Genomic DNA, 26,714 nt, shown 5'->3' on the forward strand with positions numbered 1-26,714 from the left:
GTATAGATGTAACATGAATATAGATGTAATAGAGAAAACCTGGTTGCCATGCAATGGAACTAAGAGCTGTAACGCAAAGAGGACTTACTACAGAACAATTGCTTCGCTGTGTAGGGATAAGCATCTGTATATCTGTTTACTGAAAAAACTCCTTGAAACTGTGATGATGCCTCAGAAGTTCTATCTCCTATGCTGTCGCTGTGATGAGAGTTGAGTTATCACACTTCCTGTGATATGGTGCCGAACGAAGGTGTAGTGTTGTTGCCCATAGCAACCAACATATAGATTCTTACAGGCCCTATGTCTTTAACAGCCACTGCTAATGTTAGCTTACTGCAGAGCACTGGTAGAAGATAATTCATGTTTCCATTGATTACTTGGCAATGGCTAATCAATCCAATGAATAGAAAAGATATTTGATGCTTGCTGGGAAGCTGATTCATGATTCAAATTTGTTTTTTTCTAATACATATCATTGTTGTTTCAGAGATCTAAAGGTATGATAAGCTATGTTAATAGAAGCTATCTGGTAATTTATATAAAGTGGGATGTGAAAGTTTGGGCAACCTTGTTAATCACAGTGATATTTGAGAAGTGAAATTAACTTTATTAGATTTACAGGAAGTGTACAATAAGTGTTTAAATAAAATTAGGCAGGTGCATAAATGTGGGCACTGTTGTCATTTTATTGATTCCAAAACCTTTAGAACTAATTATTGGAACTTAAATTGGCTTGGTAAGCTCAGTGACCCCTGACCTACATACACAGGTGAATCTAATTATGAGAAACAGTATTTAAGGGGGTCAATTTCCCATCTCTTTTAATTTTCTATGAAGAGTAGCAACATGGAGGTCTCAAAACAACTCTCAAATTACCTGAAGACAAAGATTGTTCACCATCATGGTTTAGGAGAAAGATAAAGAAAGCTGTCTCAGAGATTTCAGCTGTCTGTTTCCACAGTTAGGAACATATTGAGGAAATGGAAGACCACAGGCTCAGTTCAAGTTAAGACTCAAAGTGGCAGACCAAGAAAAATCTCTGATAGACATAAGCAACAAATGGTGAGGACAGTCAGAGTCAACCCACAGACCAGCACCAAAGACCTACAACATCATCTTGCTGCAGATGGAGTCACTGTGCATCATTCAACCATTCGGTGCACTTTACACAGGGAGATGCTGTATGCGAGAGTGATGCGAGAGGAAGCCTTTTCTCCGCCCGCAGCACAAACAGAGCCACTTGAGGTATGCTGAAGCACATTTGGACAAGCCAGCTTCATTTTGGAATAAGGTGCTGTGGATTGGTGAAACTAAGATTGAGTTATTTGGGCATAAAAAAGGAGCGTTATACATGGAGGAAAAGGAACACAGCATTCTAAGAAAAACACCTGCTACCTACAGTAAAATATGGTGGTGGTTTAATCATGCTGTGGGGCTGTGTAGCCAGTGCAGGGACTACGAATCTTGTCAAAGTTGAGGGACGCATGGATTCCACTCAGTATTAGCAGATTCTGGAGATCAATGTCCAGGAATCAGTGACAAAGCTGAAGCTGCACCAGGGCTGGATCTTTCAACAAGACAACAACCCTAAACACTGCTCAAAATACACTAAGGCATTCATGCAGAGGAACAAGTACAATATTCTAGAATGGCCATCTCAGTCCCCAGACCTGAATATAATTGAAAATCAGTGGTGTGAGTTAAAGAGAACTGTCCATGCTCAGAAACCATCAAACCTGAATGAACTAGAGATGTTTTGTAAAGTGGAATGGTCCCAAATACCTTCAACCCAAATCCAGACTATCATTGGAACCTACAGGAAGCATTTAGAGGCTGTAATTTCTGTAAAAGGAGGATCTACTAAATCTTGATTTCATTTATTTTTTGTGGTGCCCAAAGTTATGCAGCTGTCTAATTTTGTTAAAACAATTATTGCGCACTCTCTGTAAATTCAACAAACTTCATTTCACTTCTCAAATATCACTGTGTGTGTCTCCTATGTGATATATTTAACTGACATTTTTTATTGTAACAACCAACGATTTATACAGGAAAATCATGATGATTAACAAGGTTGCCCAAACTTTCGCATCCCACTATATATATGTATTTATGATAAAACAGCCTGCCAGCTCTGATTGCTGGCTGGCAGGCTGATTGTGGTGGCCTCCTGGGTTTACTGCAGGCAATGCACACTCATGCGAGAGCTCATTCCCTGCAACTCTCACCTTTCGCGACATGACGCCATATGGCGTGACCAAGGAAAAAGAGAGCCATTCTGCAGCCACCAATCTGCGTTAGGTGGTTGCAGAGAGGTTAACCACTTTGCGTCCCTGGGTTATTCCTCCTTAAAAACCAGAACAATTTTCTGCATTTCACACTCCTCGCGTTCATTAGCCAATAACTTTATCAATACTTATCACACATAAATGATCTATACCTTGTTTTTTTTGCCGCCAATTAGGCTTTCTTTGGGTGATACTTTTTGCTAAGAATTATTTTACTTTATAAGCATTTTAAAGGGAATAACGGGAGAAAAATGTAAAAAAGTTATTATTTCTCAGTTTTAAGCTATTATAGTTTTAAAATAATAAGAGCTACTGTAGATTTAACCCATACATTTGATATGCCCGTTTGTCCTGGTTATTACAACATTTAAATTATAATCCTAGTACAATTTATGGCGACAATATATGATTTGAAAATAAAGGTGCTTTTTCCCATTTTGTATCCCTGGCTTTACCTGCAATTATGTGGCTCTTTTGTATCCCACCACCCCTAGTTAGCCAGATGTGTTCCTGTATATCCCCCCCCATAGTTGGCTAGATGCACCCCACCCGAGCCCCAGGTAGCCAGATGTGCCTCTGTATACCCCCCCCCCCAAGTTAGCCTGATGTCGCCATTTATCCCCTCCCCCCCCCCCATAGTTGGGCAGGTGTGGTTTTTAATTCCCCCCAGATAGCCGGGTGTATGCCCCTGTATGCCTCCCCAATGGATTGAAAATTGTGTGCCCCCACCATGGGGATAACCAGGTGTGTGGCCCTTTAAAATACCACCCACATGCCAGGTGTCTCCCCCCTCCCGCAGAGATAGGCGCAGGGAAGCGCTAGAAGGCACAATCTCTCACCTGACCTTGTTCCACCGGCGATCGCATTCCTCTCCCTGCAGTACCGCTGTCAGCCTTGCTATGCTGCCCGGATCGGGTCCCGGCTTGATGACGTCATCAAGCCGGGACCCGATTCATTCAGCATAGTGAGGCTGACAGCGGAACTTCAAGGAGAGGAACGCGATCGCCGCAGGAACAAGTTCAGGTAAAGATTGTTACATTTTAATCCTGCCCTGCCCTGCCCAATCGCAGCATGGAGAGGGGAGGGAGGGGGGTAATTACAGGGGAACGGGCAGGTGGAGGGGAGATCGAACCCCCTGGCAGGGATGTCGGTATAGAGTAGTTAGGGGGAGGGGGGGTTAATGAGCCCAGGAGCATGGTAGCACGCCCACTGTGCTCATTAAATCAAAGTGACTTATATTCACGTCAGGTGGCTTTCAGGAGCCACTTGCTATGACGTGAATATACTGTAGTTAGGATGTAAACTGGTTAAAGGAAAAACTGCCAGCTAAAGGACTTCTCTTTCAATCATTTAAAGGGGAAAACTGCCAACTAATGTTACTTCTGAAACATAAACCAGAATCCTACTGCAATTACAGTATGTTTGGGGAAGTGTTTTCAGTAATTCCATGATAAAACGGACTTTTGTTTTAAGGACACTCGCAGTAATATATGCAAAGGATAGAATGTGTTGCAAAAGTTAGTTTGATATGTAATAGTTGTTTTCTAAGAATTAGGGAGTGTTGTAATTTCCCCATGCAATTAGAGTGTGATCTGCTACTAGTAAGTGTAACCATATGTGAAATGCTGAAAGGGTTAAGTTTGGTTTAATAATGTTTGCTGCAATGGCTATCATTCATAAAGCATTCCCGCATGCGGAAATGCGTAATACCGCTGACTTTACCGAGCACTGAGCAAGTTTTGTATTCATAAAGCCTCTTTCCGTATGCGGAGCTGACATTCCCGTGCAGAGTGACAACGTACCGCCTTGTGCAGTGTGGATACGCAGTTATCCAGAAAAAGTATCAAAATGTTCATTCATAAACATTTCCGCATAGCGGTATGCGGAAGGGGATTACCGATCCCCTGGATGTAGCGGGAAGCTTGCGGAGTACATGTAAGTGAATAGGACGGACCTCCCACACATCAGCAGAGAGAGCACCGCATGGAGGGACTCGGCCAGCTTTTCTGTTTCCGCATGCCTACCGCCCGCCTGCCGACACCATTCTCCAGAAAACCTCTGCACTGCTACCGCCCCAGGCACAAAGTTTATGAATGACCACCCAGAAGGATAAACTACCGACGGCGGTATTCTCCTGCACGGGTTCCCCTTACCGACAGCCTGTTCATGAATGATAGCCAATGGGTTTAGATGTGGGATAGCAGGATCCTATTGACGTATGGTAATTATTTGAAGGGTTTGATAAGTGATGAAATTTGGCATAAAAGGGTGGTATGATGTAAGTAATCCACTGAGGAGGTTTTGGTTAAAAGTTAATAATGTTTAAATGTTGTGTTTGGTATGGGATGCTCAAATGGGTATCATGTGTTATGCTTATTCATAGGTAAATGGGCTGATTTGAACATTATAGTACAAAATAGAGGTGATATGATTGCTTAATTAATTGTGAACAGTTTAGTGTTTTCATTAGACAGGAAATGGACAGCAAAAATTGCTTAAAATAATGATTATGTTGAGGAATTAATTAACCTTCCTGGCGGCTTTAGAAGCCCCTGAGGACGCGGTAGCGAAACCTGGGTCGGGCGAAACGGTTGGCAGATGGGAGAGTGGTATCCTGCTAACATTATTTCAAACGCTGTATCAACTGAGGGTCCCTGTAACAAGGGCCCTTATGTGAGTATCTGTTTTTATTTGTAATTTATGAATAAAAGTGCCGGCTTTTTAAACTAAACAGAGAGCACTTAGATCTTGTTTGTTATATATTATATCTTCTTATGCTGGGAGTACCTGCTGAGGACGGATATCTGAAAAGTGACAACAAGGAAGCCTGTGATCGTGGGGATTATTGAATGTGCAGACCTTATAATCTGGGTCTTATTGGAAGTTGGTAAGCCTGCACTGTGAGTGGTGTTGGTGATGGATTTTTAACACAAGAGGCTATGCAGCGCTGAAGTTTGGAATCTTAGGTTTAAGTTTTCTGCCAAATAAGCAGAAATCCTTTTTTTTTATTTATTTTTTTTGTGTTTCATGTAAAGCTACCAGAGTGGTAGCTACATGAAATACCACTAGAGGGCGCATGTGTCCCTCTAGTGCGATCGTCGCCGGCATCAATAGCAAACAGGGAAACGCATATATAACGCGCTCCCCTGTTTGGCTTCTCCTGTCGCCATGGCGACGATCGGAATGACGTTATGGACGTCAGCCGATGTCCTGATGTCAGACGCCTCCGATGCAGCCCATAGCGCTGCCTGAAACTCATTGGTCCGGGCAGCGCAGGGCTCTGGCGGGGGGCCCTGTTCCACCGCTGCGTGCGGACGATCGCCGCAGAGCGGCGGCGATCAAGATGTATGCGCGGCTAGCAAAGTGCTAGCTGCGCGTACAGCACTTTAAATGGGCCAAATCGCCCCACCAGGGGCTGAGATATCTTCCTGCGCGGCATAGCCCGAGCTCAGCTCGGGCTTACTGCCAGGAAGGTTAAATGAGTAGATTAGCTTTGATAGCGTTAATAAGATTTACTATAAAAAGCAGGTGAAAGAAGTTTTATTAAGTGATAAAAATGTTTTTGAACTAATGATAGAAATGCGCTTACAATCAAAGGAGATGGATAAGGGTCTTTAAAATCGCTAAGAGACAACGGCGCTTGTCCTAGTATTGACTGAATCATAACCACTAGGGGCCATATGCAATTCACTTTTTCTCCTGAGTTTTCTCCTAAGAGATAATTTTTCATCTTTAATTTAAATTAACTTTTTAGCACTTTGCAGTTGAAAAGTACCAAAATGTAGGTGAAAAAGTGCTGTCAAAAGTATTTTTAGTATTTGTTTGCTTGCTGATGGTGTAAAAAGTATTTTATTTACAAGTTGTTAAAATATCGCCTAGGAGAATCTCAGGTGAAAAAGTGAATTGCATATGGGCCCATGAGTCAAAAGTTTTTTTTTTCCTTTCCCTCTTTCCTTGTTTAAATGCCAGTGGGCAATGATGGTTGCATAAAGCACTGGTGCAAGAGTGTTATAGAAGTGATGAAGTCTAAAGGGCATCAAAGCCCCTGATGCCAATTACCTGTAAATGAATAATGAAAGTTTGTTTAAAAATCCAAGACGGACGGTTGTTAAATCTTTTGGAAACACTCAATTTGTAATAAGTTACAAATACTGTACGTGCTTAAAAGTCCAATGCGGACAGTTGGTGAACCTTTTGTTAGCCTTTAACTTGTGTAACCCAAACTTGTTGCCGAAGATCTGACTGGTTCACAAATAGTAAACTACCATTAAGCTGGTGTTCATAGGAGCTGTGGGGGTGGTACTCAGTTCTTGCAATAAAGATGCAGGGAAAAAGTAGTCATTCAATGCCAGCTGGTTAAAAGAAAAACATTGTTTAATGTTTAGTTTTTTTATATGTGCCTGCTGTGGTTATGCGAGGATGTTCTGTCAATGCAGTACAATTTGTGAAGCCTAAAACAATTTAGAATATAGGCTTAGAATGAATTGATTAATTGATTAATTGCTAAAGGGTTTAATTACTAGGAGTTTGGCTTGATGGATTGGATCTTAATAATAATTAACAACTAGATGGTGTTGTTTCTGAAGAAACCACATGATGTTGGCTTTGTGTCTGATTGGCTGTATTTGGCTCTGTCCACCTTGACAAATGTTAAGCTAAGTGACCCACAGCGCCAAGTTTGGGAACCCTGACTTTAATATTGTGAGAATTACAGCTGCTTACATTTTCTCATTTAAGTCAACAGGAAAAATCTGGTTGGTTGTTTGTGGCTCCACTCACTTTTTTGATTCCAAAAATGTGACAGAATTTTTCAGCTTCTCCTATGACTAAGGGACCCAGGTTTGGTGAGTGTAACTTTAAAGCTGTACGAGTGGCTTAAGTTTCACATTTTCCAATTAAAGTGTATGGGAAAAAAGAGTCTTCAGGGGGCCACCACAGGGGCCAAAATTCATATTTTTGTTTGTGGTGACACCAACAATACATGGTCTGAGTTCGGGGAGTGTAGCTTCAAAACTGTATGAGTGGCTGCAATTTGAAAATTTTCCCTGTCAAAGTTAATGGCAAGAAATTCAGTGGACTGCTGCATGAGCGTGGTGGGATCACTTTTTTAAAGCACAAGCACCATACTTTGCTATAAGACGAATAAGTGTGAAAAGTTTAGTGCTTGTACCCCTACAGCTGTAATTGAAGTAGCATATAGAAAATGAGGGGCACTAATAATAAAAAGAAGACAACAAAGAAGGAGCTGAACTTGGAGAACAATATAAACAGAGGAACACCAAGAGCCCCAATAGTGTAGTATGTATTGACAAAGGGGGTAATGACAAAGAGTAATAGTTGTTATACTCACAAGCATGGGTCACCAATAGGCAACCACTGTAAAGGCAGGTGGGGAGATTATCCTGACCCCACTCAGGAATAAGAAGTCACTCTCTGTAGATAGTAGAAAAGGGTCGCAACCCTCCACCCAGGGTGGATACAATATTATATAGGAGAGAACAGAGGCACCAAAAGGATAAAAGGGGTTTTAAATGAGCTTAAAAGCCAAAAATTTGGTAATTAGAGGAGGCAGTGGTGGACTTACCTCCTCCAAGCAGACACAACACGACTGTACATTCAGTCTATTTATTAACGAACTCCAGATAAAACAAAGCAACGCGTTTCACGGGTCAGTGCCCGCTTCCTCAGGCAATAGAAAAAGGAGTTACAGCATCTAGCAAAACAAACAACACTCGGCACAGAGGTGGCAGTAGCTATTGGAGCTATTTTATCAATAATGATAAATGAAGTTATGTAAAGTAGGTAATTGCAAGAATGTTTGATCTACAGCCATCTGTACCCTCAATGTCCAGTAACTGCTGCTATATATATAAGTGCTGCTTGTGGGGATAAACGTTTTCTACTAAGACAAAGTTTTGTCTTAAAGTTTATAGTTTCTACAAACTATAACCAATTATAGTAAAAGTTATCCTCTATAATTAACCCGTAAGTGTCTCTGCGTACCATGTCCCTGTGTGTGTCCCTTTTACGCTCTGCGCATGTGCAGGGATGCAGAAACAGTGAGGGGGAGTGACGTGCGGCAAAGGATGACGGGCCAAGGAGTGAACGGGCGGGCGTGCGCACGCGCGGCGGGCGCGCAGCGACAGACCTAGCCCATTTTAAAAGGGGCTAAGGTCACTAGTAATATCATAATACTGTTAGGTTTTGAAGATAAGTGGGTAGTTCTCTAGATGCTAAATGAAAAGATTCAGAGGTGGAATGTATTGCTATGCAAATGTGCCTCCTTGAGCGGAGATGCCATTTTGTATTTGTGATGCAATAATCAGGTGCCTTTGTATAGTAGATGCGCCATTCTATAATCAGTAGCCATTTTGGGCTTGATTCACAAAGTGGTGCTAACCTACTTAGCACGTCTAAAGTCTTTAGACGTGCTAACCAGGGTGCTAAGTAGGTTAGCACCAAATTTCTGAATCAGATAATTCGGTGCTAACCTACTTAGCACCCTGGTTAGCACGTCTAAAGACTTTAGACGTGCTAAGTAGGTTAGCACCGCTTTGTGAATAAAGCCCTTTGTATTTCATTCTATATGAATCTATTCATTTACGGTAAGTCTAGAGCAGGGGGCCCCAACCACCGGGCCGCGGCCCACCGCCGGTCCGTTGGCAGTTTCCAGCTGGGCCGCGGCGGGTCTGTCATTTCCCCCCCGCGGCCGCCGCTCCTGTCCTGTTACCATATGAGCGGCGGCCACTTCCGTATTCCCCCCAGGCGCCGCTCTCCTTCATCCAGCATCTCTGATAACATCAGCAAAGATGCGTTGTTGTAGGAGGGAAGGAGGCGGGGAAGCAGTTTCCATGGTAGTGGCGATGCATGTCGCCGCTACAGGAAGCCGCTGCCCCGCCTCCTTCCAGACTGGGCACTTTACTCGCTATAGCTGGGCACTTTACTAGCTATAGCTGGGCACTATACTAGCCATGCTGGGGCACTATACTAGCCATACTGGGGAACTATACTAGCCATACTGGGGCACTATACTAGCCATACTGGGGCACTATACTAGCCATACTGGGGCACTATACTAGCCATACTGGGGCACTATACTAGCCATACTGGGGCACTATACTAGCCATACTGGGGCACTATACTAGCCATACTGGGGCACTATACTAGCTATACTGGGGCACTATACTAGCCATACTGGGGTACTATACTAGCCATACTGGGGCACTATACTAGCCATGCTGGGGCACTATACTGGGGCACTATACTAGCTATACTGGGGCACTATACTAGCCAAACTGGGGCAACTAAACTCTCTATACTGGGGCAACTTTGCTATCTATGCCACCGCACCCCAGCCCCCCTCCCCCCCCCCGTAACCCGCTGTGCACGACACTGTCCACTAGGGCGCAACCGCCGCCCCCGAGCACCCCCCCCCCCCGGCCCGGAAAAAAATTTGGTCAGGAAGTGGTCCCCGGGCCGGAAAAGGTTGGGGACCCCTGGTGTAGAGGATCAATTTAATACTAATTCAAACCAGCTGCATGTTCTCTAAGGGATATTAGCATTTAATGAATTAAGATAGTGATTGTTTCCTATATGAGTTCAGAATTGTTCAGAAGTAGATGTTTGACCTAGGGCAATGCCATAAATCTGTCAATAGAAAGACATGGATAAAACATGGTTCTGGTTTTGTTCCAGCTTTTATGTTTTGTATTAGAAGCTCAAAGGGAATGCATTAAACTAAATGGGTTTGCAATAGTTTTCTATGGACTGGAAAGTGTATAAAAGACTGGTCATCGGTGCTTGTGGTCAGACATCTTGGCTCCGTGTCAGATCTGGCCATTTTGACTTTTAACCGATCGTGCATTATAATTGCTTGAGGGCGCTATCTAATCGTGGGGAGAAGGAGCCACTTCCGCTGTGCGTAGGACAAAAGCCACTGCAACCCAATCAAGTTGACTTAACACAAGGTGATTTGTTATTGCTTTGATTACTTGATTTCTCACTATAATTCTGAATCTTTCTCTTCTTTTATATAACTTTGTGTCTGTATCAATAAACTTGTTATCTTATAATTGTTGAGAGTGGATCTGGTGTTTGGAGGAATTATAACGAACCTGTGCAATTACTACTTGTTTAAGTGTTGACACTTTGTATGTAGCCAGACATACCCCCATGGTATATGAGGGCCAACAAATTTTGAATGCTATGGACAGATTGTATAGGTAACATAAAGGTGGTAAATTCACCAATCACTGACCAATCAAAATTGGTTGTGTGTACCTGCCTTTAATCCTGGTACACACTTTCAATTATGATTGGCCAATCACTGACCAATTTTACCACATCCATGAAGTATAAGGGTCAAAAGATATTAAATACTATGAACAGATTGTGTAGGTAAACCCTCATACTATATGGAGGTGAAGAAAAACAAAAATTTGCTTTCCTAAAACAGAAATAATGTGCGATAATTCAGGTTGGAGTGAGCATGAGATGTCTCCCAGTGCATCACTGTTGAATATATGCAAATTAACCATTGTTGCCCTTAGAAGCTAAACACACCTCCAGAACCGCTGGAATGCAATGATGTGTGAACTTGTTAATTTGTACAGAGCCATAATAATCCAACATGCATACAGACAGTTTCGGATTGTTTGATCCTCATCAGTGCATGGCATGGATTAATTTGGCCGTGCCATGCAATGATGGGGATCAAACAATCCGAAACAGTCTGTATGCATGTTTGATTATTATGGCTCTGTACAAATTAACAAGCTGACACATCATTGCATTCTAGTGGTTCTGGAGGTGTGTTTAGCTTCTAAGGGAAGAATGGTTAATTTGCATATATTCAGCAGTGATGCACTGGGAGACATCTCAAGCTCACTCCAACCTGAATTATCGCAAGTTCTTTCTGTTTTAAGAAAGCAAGCTTTTGTTTTTCTTAACATCTTAGTAAGGGGGCTTTTAGGACCATTGTAGTCCCTTACACACTCCAATGAGTTCTGGGTCACCATGAGCTAGCTGGTTAGTCTGTCCCACTATATGGAGGTGGTACCATCGCTTAGGAATTGGCCAATCATAATTGAAAAGTGTGTACCAGGCTTAAAAGTATTCTGGCTTAAAGCCTGGTATGCTTTCAAACTTGATTGGAGACCACTGAACAATTTTACCACCTCCATGTAGTACGAGGGTCAACAGATATTGGAGAACATGAGCAGATTGTGTAGGTAACCCTTTATAGTACATGGAGGTGGTAAAATTGGTCAGTGATTGGCCAATTTATAATTAAAAGTGTGTACCAAGCATAAGAGATACTCAAACTAAACCACTTTAGATTTCAAACAATGAACTTGACAATTAGAGTAGTTCTTTCTGAGAATCACATACCTCATCACTAGAAAAACTTTCACACTGAAAATCATACAAACCATTTGCTTCTAAATATCAGAACTCAAGTAGCCAAGTTAACTTTAATTTGAACACCCCCATCCCTTTGACACCCATTACTGCCATCCACTTTCTTACTCAAAAAGATCATCCATGCACAGAATATAGGATTGTAAGAGTTTGCTTGCCTTACCCGAACCATTTTGCTTCCTGCCAGTCTGAATATTTCATATATCAAGTTCAATAACCTCTTAAATTGTGGATCATCATAATCCATTCGGTGTCCAAGTAATATAGACACAATGATATTCGCCACTCCTGCATAGATGATCAGCATGTTGTTAAAGGGCTTTCCTGTAATGATAATTCAAAAACAAACATGAAAAATTTGCAAAAATAGACCTTGTAGCAGGGGTCTAACTGCTAAGGGGGCAACCCCTGGAGCTATGAGCATTGGGGGCAAGGCCATGGATCTTGAAGCAGGCAATTTGGAAGTTTGGGTGCCCCCAAAAGGTACCTATTGAAATATTGACATCGAGGGGTAATTTGTTTTCTTATTTATGAGTTGAAATTGGCAGTTACAAAATCATAATTGGACATTTGTAATAAAACGGAATTAAGGGTACCTACTGTATTATGGGTGCACTCAAAGTTGCACTCATAATTTCAATTACGACCCCTAATTTTGAGTACTTCTAGTAACTACGGGAATGAACTTTTGGACCAATCACAGTGTCCCAGGATTTATGGCCGCTGTCTGGAACCTCCTGCTGTCAATATTCTTTGTTATTATTGAGAGTTTGATTTACTTCTCAATTTAAAAAAAAGCAGGAAAAGAGATTGACTTGAGTATAAGCGGAGGGTAGGAAATGAAGCAGTAGGCAGTAGGAGAGGTACAGGTGGAATTTCAGGGAGAATTTTAGTAATGGCTATGTGTTTCCTTTAACAGTGACACTGACTGCACCCAAAACTGCAATACTGCCCCCCCCCCCCCCCCAACACACACACACACACACACACACACACACACACACACTGCCAATATTGTGCAACACACGGCTTCTTCTGCATCCCAAACTGTCTGCCACTGTCGCCTTCTATACTTCCCCTTTACGTGCTTCACTGCTCATCCTGTACCCCCCCTCCCCCCACTGCCATTACTGTAATTTAAACTGCCCCAGTCACCCAGTCAGTGCCACATCTGCATCCAACACTCATCATCCTGCACCCCACATTGCCATTGCACCACGGCCACAGATTTGCATGCCAACAAACAATGGGCTTGGCCATTGACAGACCATTATACTACCTTGGGGGACACCTGACCACACTAGATTCTCAGCCAATTCTCATTTAAGTTTAAGAGATGCATCTGAAGACCTGATCTGTAGAATAGTATCCTGTGCATTATGTAGGATTCACTTCACCATTGTAATTGAGCTTTTTATTTGAGCTGCTGTGGATTTGCACAAAAAACAAAGTGGTGGCTGTGGGTTGTGTCCCTGTCCCCACCCCCACCAGAGCGGTGCGCTGTGGCACATTTACCATAGCCAATTCCTGCATCCACCACATGCTACCCAGGCACATTTACCATAGCCAAATTATGCATCCACCACATGCTACCTAGTGTTCCAGATGGTATATGGAGAGCAGTGCCTGCTTCTTATGCTTTCCAATACATGCCACCAGGAATCTTGTTTACTTGTCAGTCAGTTTTGCTTCAAAATTCGCAATTATGCATCGTAATGTGACATTTCAGAGAAAGTCATAATTAATTTCGCATGTAATAGTAGTATTTCAAAATTTCGAGTAATTTTACGTGTAATTTTCGCAAAATTTCACATCATTTTGTGCTGACTTTAGAGGTAACTAATATTATTTTTCAAAAAGACCTTGTAGTTTTTGAGAAACTCGATTTTAAAAAATGGTTTTTAAACTGTCATTTTTCTAAGTTTTAAAACCATTTTTACTTGCATTTTTAAAGTCCAATTTCTCAAAAACTATAAGGTCACCTTATTGCAAAATTCTTTTTTTGACTTGTACCCCCGATTCTCCTTAACGCATGTAGCAATTTTGGTGTCAATAGCATGTATGGGGGCTGTGCTAGTCACTGCTAAAGTCGGCAAGAAATTATGCAAAATTTTGCTAAATTTCGTGCAAAATTACAAATGCCTACACAAAATTAATTAAATTTGCAAATCGTAACTATGTATAACCGTAATTGCAAAAATTGACACGAAATTTAGCGAAATTTTAATTTGTTGGTTACGATTATCACTAGTAACATTTGCTATGATGCCCTCTAGTGGCATCACTAAATGGTAAATATGCCACGCCGTGCCACTCTGGTGAGGGTGGGGAGGGGACGGGAACATGGCTCACAGCCACGACTTTATTTTTGTGCAAACCCATGGCCACGGATTGGTAAATATGCCACGCCGCTCTGCTCTAGTGGGGGACAGGGGACACAGTAGTGACTTGAGTGTAAGCCAATACCCCCCTCTTTTGGGACACTTTTTTGGTCCCAAAAATGTGGCTTATACTTGAATATATTTTGTATTTTCACAGCATCCCTACTAACTAGTAATGATTGACTGTGACTACTGCTGCTGCTAGTACTAATTGTCTAAAACAAGAACACAGAGACTAGTAACTTAGTTAACTCAGTCATTCCCCATCCCTGTACCCTACCCTAACAACTACTACTACTACTGCTGCTGCTGCTGCTGCTGCTGCTGCTACTACTACTCCCTTTCTCTGAACTACCACTGGCTACACATTATCACTTCATCAGTGCAGTAAGCCAACTCTCTAGCTGAATCACAAAGCTATCAATGAGTCTCAAAATAGCACAAATCAATCACAAATTGAAAATACACAGGCATGCTCTCTCCAACACAACCTCTCCACACAATACTTAGCAACAGCAAGGAATTAATCCAAAATGGCATCCGCCTTATATAGACAGGGGTGGGCCCAGAGCTCAGCTCATTTCTATTGGTTGTTAGGGACAGTCTGATTTTCCAAACATTTAAAAACAATGCGCATTTGTAATGCACTCGAAGTTGTAAGTACAATTCGTAATCATAATAATGGGTCAAATTACGAATTTACTTGAAGTGGCAACTTGTAATCTTGGCCAATTGCAAATTACGACTTTGATGTTGGAATCCACAGTTATGGCTTGTAATTAAGGATGCCGATAAATTATAAGTCGTTACGCTGAACACTAGTGGGGACAGCAACAGTGGAGTTTATCTACTCTGTAGCCGAACACCTGATAGTGGTGGTGACTGTTATTAGCATCAGTAGGAGGTAGTATAGTGATAGGTGTATGTAGGGGGAGGTTAGTGTTAGAGTAGGTGAGGGTGTCAGAATTAGGCATAGGAATACAATAACATTTCTATAGCGCTTTTCTCCCATAGGACTCAAAGCGCTCAGGGTACATTAGGCTACATTAGTGATAGATATATGTAGGGGGAATGTTAGTCTTAGGAGCAGGTGGGGGGTTTAGTGTTAGGCATAGGTAAGGGGTACATTAGTGTTAGGCATAGGTAGGGGGTAGGTTAGTTTTAGGAGTAGGTGTGGGGGTTAATGTTAGGCATAGGAAGGGGGTTCACTAGCATCGGGTGTAGGTTGGAGGGAGGTCAATGTTAGGCATAGATCGGGGAGGTTAGTATGAGGATAGGATAAGATATGGAGACAATAGAAAATTGGTAACATTGTTGACTTTCCACTAATAGATACAGCTTGCTCCCAATTTATAATGCAACACTCAAGGCTGGATTTATTCTTTTAATGCCCACAGAGCCAACTTTCTTGTTGCTTACCTTCCATGTGCACCAGTACCAACCCCCATATACAGCACAGCAGGCTGTCTCTTTCATGTACTGCATCCTTGGGTAACAGCAGGGCCGCCATCAGAAGGGGACAACAATGACTCCACTGACAGGCCCAAGGCTCGCAGGGGGGCCCGGGACCCCACCCGAACCCCCCAACCCCCTCCCCCCCACACACACAGGGCCTCCGCTAGCTACAACAAGCTGGGTCCTTTGTTTGGGCCTCGCTCTTGGGCCTGGCTGCCATCACCCTTGTGCACCTTGTCCCTGCCCGAATCCCCCCTCCTTCCCTCCCTGTGCTCCGGGCTCCCTTCTCCGTTAGCTCATATGCTAGCCCCGATCCACGAGCCGGAACTCGCAACTCTCCTGCATAGCATCCTGGCCATCACCATGGTTACCTCCGGTACGCGCTTTTGACGTCATGAAATGTGCATGCCGGAAGTAACCATAGTGACGGTCGGAACGCCATGCAGCGAGCGGGAGAGTGGCGTGCATTGGGGCCATGTGAGTTAATGGAGGAGGGGGGCACGGAGCACAGGGAGGGGAGAGTCGGGGAAAAGGCACACAAGGGTGGTGGAAGCTGGCACACTAAAGATGACATGGCTGGGGCCCCAGGGACAAGAGATGACACAGGGAGTGGGGGGTACATTAATGACACAGGGGGGGAAGCTGGGGGAACGTGAGATGACATGCGGGGGGAAGCTGGGGGTGGACAAGAGATGACATAGAGTGGGGGGGACATTGATGATACATGGGAGGCTGGGGAGACATGAGATGACAAGGGGGGAAGCTGAGGGGACAAGGTGACAAAGGGAAGCCAGGGGGCCAAGAGATGAAATAGGGAGTTGAGGAGACATTGATGACATGGGGGAAGCTGTGGCACAAAAGAGGTGACGTGGGAAAGCTGGGGGGGGGGGGGGCAAGAGATGACACAGGGAGCTGGGGGGACTTTGATAACACGGTGGGAATCTGTGGGACAAGAGAGGTAAAACAGGGAAGCTGGGGGGACAAGGTGACAAAGGGAAGACGGGGATGGGGGGAGGGGACAAGATGACATGGGAAGCTGAGGGACATTAATGACACAGGAGGACGCTGAGGGGACAAGAGGTGACACGGGGAAGCTGGAGGCACAGGAGGTGACATGGGGAAGCCTGGGGGCACAAGAGGTGACACGGGGGAAGCTGGGGGCACAGGAGGTAATGGGGAAGCCAAGGGGCACAAGAGGTGACACAGATGGGGAAAAAGGTGACAAAGGGAGAACGAGAGGTGACACAGATGGGGACAAGAGCTGACACAATGACAAAAGAGGCACAGCGGCACAAGAGGTGATACAGAGGTGGACAAAATAGGAACAGGGGAACAGAGGTGTCGGTGATGAAGACAAACATATAAACACAGAGGACATGAGGTGACACGAGGGGAACAAAATAGGCAAAGGGGAACAGAGGTGACACGGACAGACAGAAAAACACAGAGTGACATGAGGTAGACAAAGGAGACACGGGAACAGAGTCAACACAGGCAGAGAACAGAGAGGTAACACAAGGGTAAAAGAGGTGACACAGAACATGCAGACAAAAGAGATAAGAGATTTTTGGTCCATGCTGACATGATAGCATCATGCAAGTAGTTCTGCCCACATGTAATGGCCACACCCATTTCTCACCGTGGTGCGCTTTGCACACCTCTCCCTTTGCGGGAGGGGGGGCCAGCCTGATGATGTGTGAGGGGCCCATTTCTCATGGCGGCCCTGGGTAACAGTACCCCAGGGCCGAGGCAGAGGTGAGAGAGGCTGCACCCTCAGGGCGCAGTGTTGGAGGGGGCGCACAACTCACTAAGCTATCATTCCCTTATTGTGTTTAAAGCAGAGAGAGATAAGGAAAGGGGATGCATGGCAGTGACTGCAAGCCAGATAACTAGAGATTAACCGGTTCAGCACCGCAGTGCCGAAAATCTCATGCATTCGAGCAACGTTCACCTCCCATTCATTCGCCTATTGCTTTATTGCTACTTATCACAATGAATTGATCTATATCTTGTTTTTTCCGCCACTAATTAGGCTTTCTCTGGGTGCTACATTTTGCTAAGAATTATTTTTTTCTAAATCCATTTTAACAGGAAGATTAAGAAAGAAATGAAAAAAATTCATTATTTCTCAGTTTTTGGCCATTTTAGTTTGAAATTAATATAAGCTACCGTAATTAAAACTCATGTATTTTATTTGCCCATCTGTCCCGGTTATTACACCGTTCAAACGATGTCCCTATCACAATTTATGGTGCCGATATTTTATTTAGAAATAAAGGTGCATTTTTTCAATTTGCGTCCATAACTATTTATAAGCTTATAATTTTAAATAATATAATAACATATTCTCTTGACATGCATATTTAAAAAGTTCAGACCCTTGGGTAACTATTTATGTTGTTTTTGTTTTGTTTATTTAATTGTATTTTTTTTTTCATAAAAAAAATGTATGTGGGTAATTTTTGGTGTGGGAGGGAAACTGCTAATTTTAAATGTAAAATAATATTTTTTTTATTAAAAATGTATGTGGGTGCAGTTTACTATTTGGCCACAAGATGGCCACAGTGAAAAAAGTCCTGGATGCGAACGATCTCGCATCCAGGAACTAAAATGCAGGGGAGAAGTTTCCTAGGGGCAGAAATACCGCGCTCTCTGGAGAGAAAGCGTCGGTATTTCTGCGGGGAAGTGAGATTGGTGAATGGGAATTATATTCCCATTCACTGATCGGGGGCTAGCAGCGGGCGGCGGGAGCGCATGCGGGGGCGCGCCTGATCGCGCGCACCAGCCGGCGGCAGCAGCAGTCCCTATCTGGAGTAGGAAGCTCATCCAGATAGGCCGAACTGGTTAAGGAGTTGGGGGCCCTGGGGTGCCTCTTAGTCTAATAGTAATCTGAGTGTGACGGGTTGGGTGGGATGGAGGGGCGCACTTTGGTTTCTCAGCCTTGGGTGCTGGAGGACCTTGTCCCAGCTCTGCAGTACTCCTCTTCTGTGTTTTGTTCCTGATTTACAGCCTCCCCTTTCAATTTGCAGCCTCCCTCCTTCACCATATACAGAAACCGCTTGTCCATGTCCAGCCATCTCCATGAACTGCTGCCGCCCAAGCCCTGGGCCTTTGTTGCCTTTCCAAAAATACAACCCTAACAGTGGTTTTAACCCAAGGTGAGAGTGATATGGAGGCTACTATATTTATTTCCTTATAAACAATGCCAGTTGCCTGGCAGTCCTGTTGATCTTCTGGCGTATGTAGCGTCTGAGTCAAAACCTTAGAACAAGCATATGGCTAAGCCAGTAAAACCTGAGTCAGCTGAGTCAGAGCACCTGATCTGCTGCATGCTTGTTCAGGGTCTATGCCTAAAAATATTAGAGACACGGGATCAATAAGACTGCCAGGCAATCGGTATTGTTCAAATGGAAATAAGTATGGCAGTCTCCATGTTACTCCCACTTGGGAACCGGGGTTCCCTTTAAATGTATGCAACCCAGAGTGGTCTGTAGATGTTACCTTTAAATGAAGCAAAGTTCTTGATTAAATGTTCGCATTCTTCAATAATCCTCTCTTCGATTGAACGTCTTCCCATCCCTAAATCCCGTAATGCTGTCAGTGCGAATCTTCTCATCACTTTCCCGTTTTCACCTTGAGAGTGAGTAATGCCTAAAATATGTCATGATGTAAATCACACTTATTTTATTTTGGAATATTGTCTTGTTGTAAGCTACAATATATTACATGGAATTCTTGATAACGTTTAAAGAGGATCTGAAGTGAAAGTATAACGTTGAATAATTTGCCATTCTACAACAGTGTGTAAAGCCCCTCCTGTACAAGTACCTTCACAATTTCTCTTCCATACTAAAGTGATCCAGAGACAAAGCACCCTCATGTATTTTAGCATATGTATCAATGGGAACATTAGAGAAAACACCTACCTTGCTTTCTGTTTTATCCTTCTCTGCTCAGCCTGCTTCTATCCAGCCCTGATAAAATCCCAGACTGAGCATTCAGTCTGGCTTTGCTCAGGAATCATTATAGCTGAGTCATTATAGCAGAGCCAGAAGGGGGCAGGCTTGGGCTTGAAAAGACATCAGAGAAGACAGACTCAGCTGTAATGATTCCTGAGCAAATCCAGACTGAATTCTCAGTCAAGGATTTTATCAGGGCTGATTAGAAGCAGACTGAGCTATGAAGAATGAAACAGAGAGCAGGGTAAGTGTTTGATCTAATGTCCCCATTGATATACATGGTAAAATACATGAGGGTGCTTCGTCTCTGGTTCACTTAAGTGCTTCTGGGATGCTTCTTGTGTGGAATAGCTAAAAGATTGTGGTTGGAAATAAGACAGGCTTACCAGATTTTGGGGGACTGTTTAGATTTTGTTCTAGGCCAGGGGCATAGCAATAAACCCTGCAAGGGATGCAGCTGCAGGGGGCCCAGAAGCAGCAAGAGGGCCTGTGAGGGGAGACCCCTGAGGTTCACAAATCTTTTTATTAGGAGACAGTGTATATCTACGGGAAAAGAAACCCCTAGAGATATGATCTGAGGACATGGTCGAGGTATGTAGACTATGTACTTTTGATCTGGGCATCCACCAGGGAGTGTTTACACTCATTCCTAAAATACTTGGATGACAATACCATGAATACGCAATTCATGGGTGAATGGGGGTGATTGGGTGGCTTTCCTGAATCTTTCACTTGAGGTTCAAGGGGATGCCCTAATTATTAAGGGCTATAGAAAAACCTCCCTGTGAAGCCGGCCATTCCATAGGGTCTATTTTTGAGGCAACAATGTTAAAGATTGTGACTTTGCAATGAAAACAGAAGAGATGTACTAAAGGTTCTTGAACCGGGAGTACAGTTCTGGTGATTTGGATATGGCACTGGAAAAAGTGAGGGTACAAGACAGACAACTTATTGCTGGGAAATCAGTGCCCGCAAGTGAAAAGGGAAAAAGAAGAAATTTGTTTTTTGTTTTCGACTATACACTATGTCAGGTAGAATGTATCTTGGGAAATCGATCAGCATTGGAAAAGGATAGTGGTTTGGGTAAAAGAGCTCTTCAGGCACCTGTATTAGTATATAGAATGGGAAACGCTCTGGGATCTAACGTCACACAGAGTGAATTATTGAGATCACAATCGGGAAATTGGCAAACCAGTGGTAGAAACAAAGGCAGCTTTCCATGTGGCTACTGTCCTACATGTAGCCACATGTTATGGACCTGTAGTGTGAAGATGGGAGTAGTTGACTTTCAGATTAACAATTTCATAAGGTGTAGGATGAGTTTTTTTGGTTTATGTACTCTTCTGCCCTTACCTCAATAATTATATTGGTGAAATCAAGTGTCCTATGCATAAGAGAGTGGAACATATTAGAGCTGTTCATAAGGGGGGTGGTGTGCCTAGGTTGGTTGAGCATTTTAGGATAGCACACCATAGTGACCCATACCATCTAAGGATGGTAGAATTGTTGCATGTTCTCATTCCTAGGCAGGGAGGGGATTGAGAAAGGATACTACTCCAGAAGGAGGCATATCTGATCTCTAAAACAGAAGCCATAGATCCATTAGGCTTTTAAGTGGACTTAAATTAAAAATTCATGATTTCAGAAATAAAATCTATTTTCTAAATTATAATAATACATAGCAGCCTTTTTTTCAGCTGCATGATGACAAATATAAAATATTTTACATTTATTGGAGGAACCCCTCACTTCCTTTCAAATTTCCGTAATTTTTCCGGCAAACTAGTGGGGTAGATGGTGTCCTGCAATGGAATAATTGCTAATGACTGCCCCCAGTATAACAGTAGCTATGAAAAGAGAAGGGTGAAAAGCATGCACTGAAATGATCATAGGTTTGAAAGAGTGTTTATTTATCTTTGTATGTGTCAGAGTGGTGCAACTAAATATTTTTAATTAAAAAAATGTTTGGTTTGGGTCCGCTTTAATGATAAATTGAGCCTTCCCTCTCCTCTGCCGATGCCCACGGTGCAGTGCTGGCTCCCCCATTCAAATCCCCCACCGTGGGGCACTTCAGAAGTCTTCAGGAGCTGAGTCGTCCCGAAGACAGGTGGCTCCATACTGAGCATGTGCAATTGCGCAATAGAAGATGCTCGCGCATGCGCAGTGTGGAGCAGCCCATCTTCGGGAGTACTCCACCTTCACTGGTGGAAGGAGCAGTATTTGACCAATTTAGTTAAATACTGTTCCCGGGACAGCGCAACACCGCAGGCACCGGGAGAGAAGAGGGAAGGCTCATTAGGACTTAGAGCCTTCACTCTCCTTAGTTAAGTATCTGGTTTCTTTTTTTAGCTGATGGGTTACATTGGCTTTAAGTAATACATACATATTTAATCATATATCTTTGTGAACAGTACAGGATCTCTTTGTATCTAAATTGGTGCGAGAAAAAAAAAGATCTACTTACCTGCAGCTTCCTTCAGCCCCTGCCAGCCTATATGTCCCTTGTCGCAGCTCCAGTGTCCTGACATCCCCACCATTCAGATACTGACCATACCAGGTCGGCATCTACTGCTCATGCTCGAGCGTGGGTCCATGCCGCTCGCGATCCTACTAATGTGGCCTGGAGCATTCTGCTCAGGTGCAGAAGTACTGCAGGCCATGTGAGGATGATTACGAGTGGTGCAGCTGAGCGCTTGCGTGGTCACAGAAGATGCCGACCTAGCAAGGTCAGCATCTGCAACAGAGGGGATCCTGGGACCCTAGAGCTGCAGCGAGGGAAAGATAGGCTGCCAGGGGCTGGAGGCTACCAGAGGCTGATTTTTTTTCCATTTATTCCTGCAGGCGGCCGAGATGATGCATTGTTGAAGCAAAACAATTGTTGACCAAATGACCCCAGTGCTAGGTGGACCCAGGAAGAGTGAAGTATTAAACACAGTAATAAACACAGTGGTTTTGCATTTTACTGGTGCCCACGTGTTCCGTTGATGTTGCATGGCATTTACCTCTTTTCAAGTACGTGGAGGCACAGTATACAAGCAATGAGGTAGTGGTAGCTCCAGTAAACTTAACCAATTCAACCTGAGTGCATACACTGGTTTCCATTTCTACAATTGTTAAGTGCTTCTGGGATATGTTGCTATTTACAGAAGGGGTGGTGTTGCCAACACTCAGTAGATGTGGCATTGAAGTATATTATTGTTACTGTTATTGTCTGTGACTGTTAAAATTGACAGTACTTTGTGTCTTCTTGGAGGAGGTAAGTCCACCACTGCCCCCTCTATATAATACTTTTTCAAGAATGTTAGCCTTTTTATCTTTTTGTCGCTTCTGTTTGCTTTGTACAATATCTGAGTCCACCCTTGGTGGAGAGGTGCTACCCCTCTTCTTATGTACGGAGAGTGACTTCTTAATCCTGCGTGGGGACAGGTCTAATCTCCCCACTGCATTGACAGTGGTTGCTTTTGAGGTGACCCTGGTTTGTGAGTATTTATCTACTTGCTTTTCATAGCCAATTATTGCCAATACCAAGTACACCATATTGGTCTCTCGTTGTCCTTTCTTTTGTAAGTTCAGACATTACTGAAAGTTATCAAGTAAACATAAAATGAGAACACTATGTTTACATAAATTCACCTGTGTAGAAAATCTGAGAGAAGACTCACCCAAGTCCTTGTCCATGTCTTGTAATATTCTGATTTTCCCTCTTTCTCCGAACTCCTCAGCATGATTGACAAGAGCGTCTTTCACGGCTTCATATCCAGTGATTACCACTATTTTACTTGGACCCATCTGAATGCTATACACTGGCCCGTATTTATTGGCAAACTGAGGTATAACAAAACAACATATCATGCATATATAAATAATAATATAATGATATAAATTAAAACGTTTTCAAGTAAGTCAGCAGCCTTAAAGCAGAATGAAACCCAGCATTTCTTCTTTGCTCTAATAGATTGTTTACAGCATATTATAGGCAACCAGCATTTTTTTTTTTTTTACAAGAACAGCATTCAAATGGTTACACACAAGACTTCCAAGTTCCCTGCCAGCAAAGGTGGACGCATCCAAACTTAGATAATGTTATCTTGTATTTCATTGTATCAAGTGAGAAATGTAAATAAACACTTCTCTGACATTTGCAAGCTCTGATGAACAAAGTCAGACAATCAGAAAGCATTTCATCTTAAGTTAGAAGATGAATGAAGCAGTTATAAATAAAATGCAAAGTCAGCTCTCAGGGCAAAAAAAAGTGTACTTTGGGAACATATAATTTCTAAATGAATAATAATACTGTACTTATGCACAAAAGCAAATATGATAACCGTATGGCATATAAAAAGTAGGAAAACCTGTTTTTTATTGAATATTATGTCAGGGTTTTATACCGCTTTAAAACACAAAAGTCAGAATTTGGATTTTAGGTCTTTCTTGTACCCAGTGATGAGCAAAAATGCTGATAATCTTTCTACATTAATTTTCACGAAAATAATGTTAAATTTGACTTTTGAGCGAAAATGCCATAAAAAAATCATTCTGAAATAAGTTTGTGATTTTTTAACAATTTTTCACACTAAAATAAAGTATTTGTTGCATTTTCTCTGTTAAAATAGTGATTTTATTTTATATTTTAATTTTCTCAGTAAAAATAAAAATTTTCGGGATTTCTCGAAATTGAAAATGCCATTTTTGATGTGAAAATGACTGTGCGAAAATTTGGGAGCAACACTGCTTGTACCAAAAAAGCAAAAAATCTGATCCAGTCTAACATTTAACTGTGCCGACTGACAGACAGAGGTGAATGCAAAGCAGACCAGGCTGAAAGTGCTGTGGAATCTCTTTTTTCTGTGCATAGTGCTGACATCATCATCATAATGGCAGCTCCCATGCAAGCAGCAGACATCAGCTATGTGAAAGAAGTAAACAGTGGACAATGGGATGCAGAATCACAGCCAATTGAAATCAATATGCTGCTTCAAAAATGGCATGCAAGAGAAAAACTGCATTGGGGCCCTTGGGCTCAAGGGGCCCTCCCTCAGCTGCAGTATTAACTCTTTATTGGTCCTGTGCTGGTAATAATCACTTCTATAGATGCTTTGAATCATAATAATCATTAACAAGCTGTTCCCCACCCCCTTCTGACACTGTGTTGTCCTTGGCAGGTTTTGGTGCGACGTATCAATTGTTATTATAAAGTGCTGGGGGGTGGGGGCATGTAAAACTCACACCAGGGCCCATAGCTCATTAGCTACACCACTGAAATTCCCATAGCAGTGCATGGCACCACTAGAGGGAATTGGATATGAATTTGTATCAGCATGAGTGCCGGATCCAGAAAAGAACCTGGGACCTCAACAGAAATGGACCCTTACCTCCAGAAGAGAGACGTGCAGCTTCTTTAAATTTAATTGATGCAGGTTTCCAATGATGGGTAATCCAGGTGGTCCGGGAGGAAAAGGTTTGGCATCACATTCTGTATTCCTACCCTTCAAAATACACCAGATATATAGAAGGGTGAGAGCCAGCACAATACACACTGCCGAGCCGAGTCCTGCATCCATTGCTGCTGGAATTAATTGGTGGACAGGGCAGGGTACAATCATCCATTGTTAATGAACTACCTATAAAGCTTCCAGATTCACCCCTGTTCCAGTTTCACAATGTGACCTCTTCTATTGAAAAAACAAAAGGAAATTGTGAAACAGTGCCAGGAATATATACAACTCAATACCAGAACAAATTTAGCATATTACCTTTGGATAGACTGGAGGGTAGAATTTGCTTTGGACTATTTAGTGTTGTCAAATATTATTCGCTTCACCAATCAACTTGACTGTTAACCAGCTCCAATCGTAAAGAGGGATCCAAACACAGACTTTCTGGAGCACATGTGACCGTTCTACCGACGATTGTTTCAGGGCCATGAAAATACATGTCTGCTCCATGCCTTGACAAAGGGGACCTTCACGGCCCCGAAACGATCATCGGTAGAATGGTCAGATGTATGGGACAATAAAAGCAATTTGTTCCAGGAGTCCAGCATCAGCATCCACTCGCTAAGGTGTGTGTATTTTTACGAATTAAATTTAACGCGGGATTGCGATTGGAGAGTGGCTCTCTCATTACTCCGCAATGCACATGTGCATCATCTCTCTTGAGCTCCCGTCACAGGCATGAGTTCCCGTCACTGTAAACAGATGGCCCCGGTGATCAGCCTGCCAACAGCTTATCAGCGCTGGCAGGCTGTTTTTTATTTATTTATTAATAATGTAAGCATCTATATAGCGCTCACATCTTGCACAGTGCTGTACAGTGCAGGAAGATCAGGTGAGTGCATGAGCGAGGTACTCTGCCTCTGCAGCAGCCACCTTTCTCTCTGTGCAGGTTTTCATTGTGAGCGACGGCTATGGACTTGGGCAGCATTGGAGACACAGGAGAAAAGGAAGTGTAACGGTTGGGTGCAGCAACTCAGATGTCTGATTATATGGTGATCTGCAGAATCACCCATAATACAGACGCTATACCTGATTATGTGGTGATCTGCAGAATCACCAATAATACTAGTATAGCTAAAAGGGTGCTAAGAGTGTAGTGCTTGGTGCAACCATAACTTTATTAGTTTTGCAAGACCTTACCAGAGGGACTGGTAAGGTACTATAATACACAGACTGTAACTTAGTAATTTGGCGAGACCTCACCAGAGGGGCTGGTGAGGTACTATCAGTACACAGACAGTGTAACAGAGAACAAGCCCCAGCAACTGGTGATGCTGATGGAATCTCCCGAGGAGCGGGTGATTCAGACTATACTGCAACCTAGTGATCACCTGGGGACCAGGTGATACAAACAATACTGCAACTAATGATCACCTGAGGAGCAGGTGATTAAGACTATACTGCAGTCTAGTGGACACCTGAGGGGCAGGTGTACAAACAATACTGCAACCACTGATCACCTGAGGAGTAGGTGATTAAGACTATACTGCAGTCTAGGGAACACCTGAGGAGCAGGTGTTACAAACAATACTGCAAGTAAGGATCACCTGAGGAGCAGGTGATTCGATACTAAGAATCCCTCACCAGAGGCTAAGCCCACTGGTGAGGACAGAGTGGTCAGACAGGCAAGGTAAGTATCAGTACAGAATCGTGAGGCAAAGGGATAACGGGTAACAGGCAGAGGTTCAGCAACTAGTCAGATAGGCAGAAGTACAG

General features: G+C 43.1%; 1 protein-coding gene across 1 annotated transcript in view; it reads right to left on the reverse strand.

Moving 5' to 3' along the window:
- Positions 1-25,680, reverse strand: part of LOC137571195 (cytochrome P450 2K6-like) — an 80,371-nt gene extending 54,691 nt beyond the window's left edge. The window contains exons 1-4 of the mRNA XM_068280019.1: positions 24,876-25,680; positions 23,166-23,328; positions 19,046-19,195; positions 11,872-12,032 (exon numbers count right to left, since the gene is read on the reverse strand). Coding sequence (XP_068136120.1) covers positions 11,872-12,032; positions 19,046-19,195; positions 23,166-23,328; positions 24,876-25,106 — 705 coding nt within the window. The 5' untranslated portion in view covers positions 25,107-25,680. The remainder of the gene's footprint in view (positions 1-11,871; positions 12,033-19,045; positions 19,196-23,165; positions 23,329-24,875) is intronic.
- Positions 25,681-26,714: the final 1,034 nt, after the last annotated feature.

Source organism: Hyperolius riggenbachi, chromosome 4 (genome assembly GCF_040937935.1).
Source record: "Hyperolius riggenbachi isolate aHypRig1 chromosome 4, aHypRig1.pri, whole genome shotgun sequence".
Lineage (NCBI taxonomy): Eukaryota > Metazoa > Chordata > Amphibia > Anura > Hyperoliidae > Hyperolius > Hyperolius riggenbachi.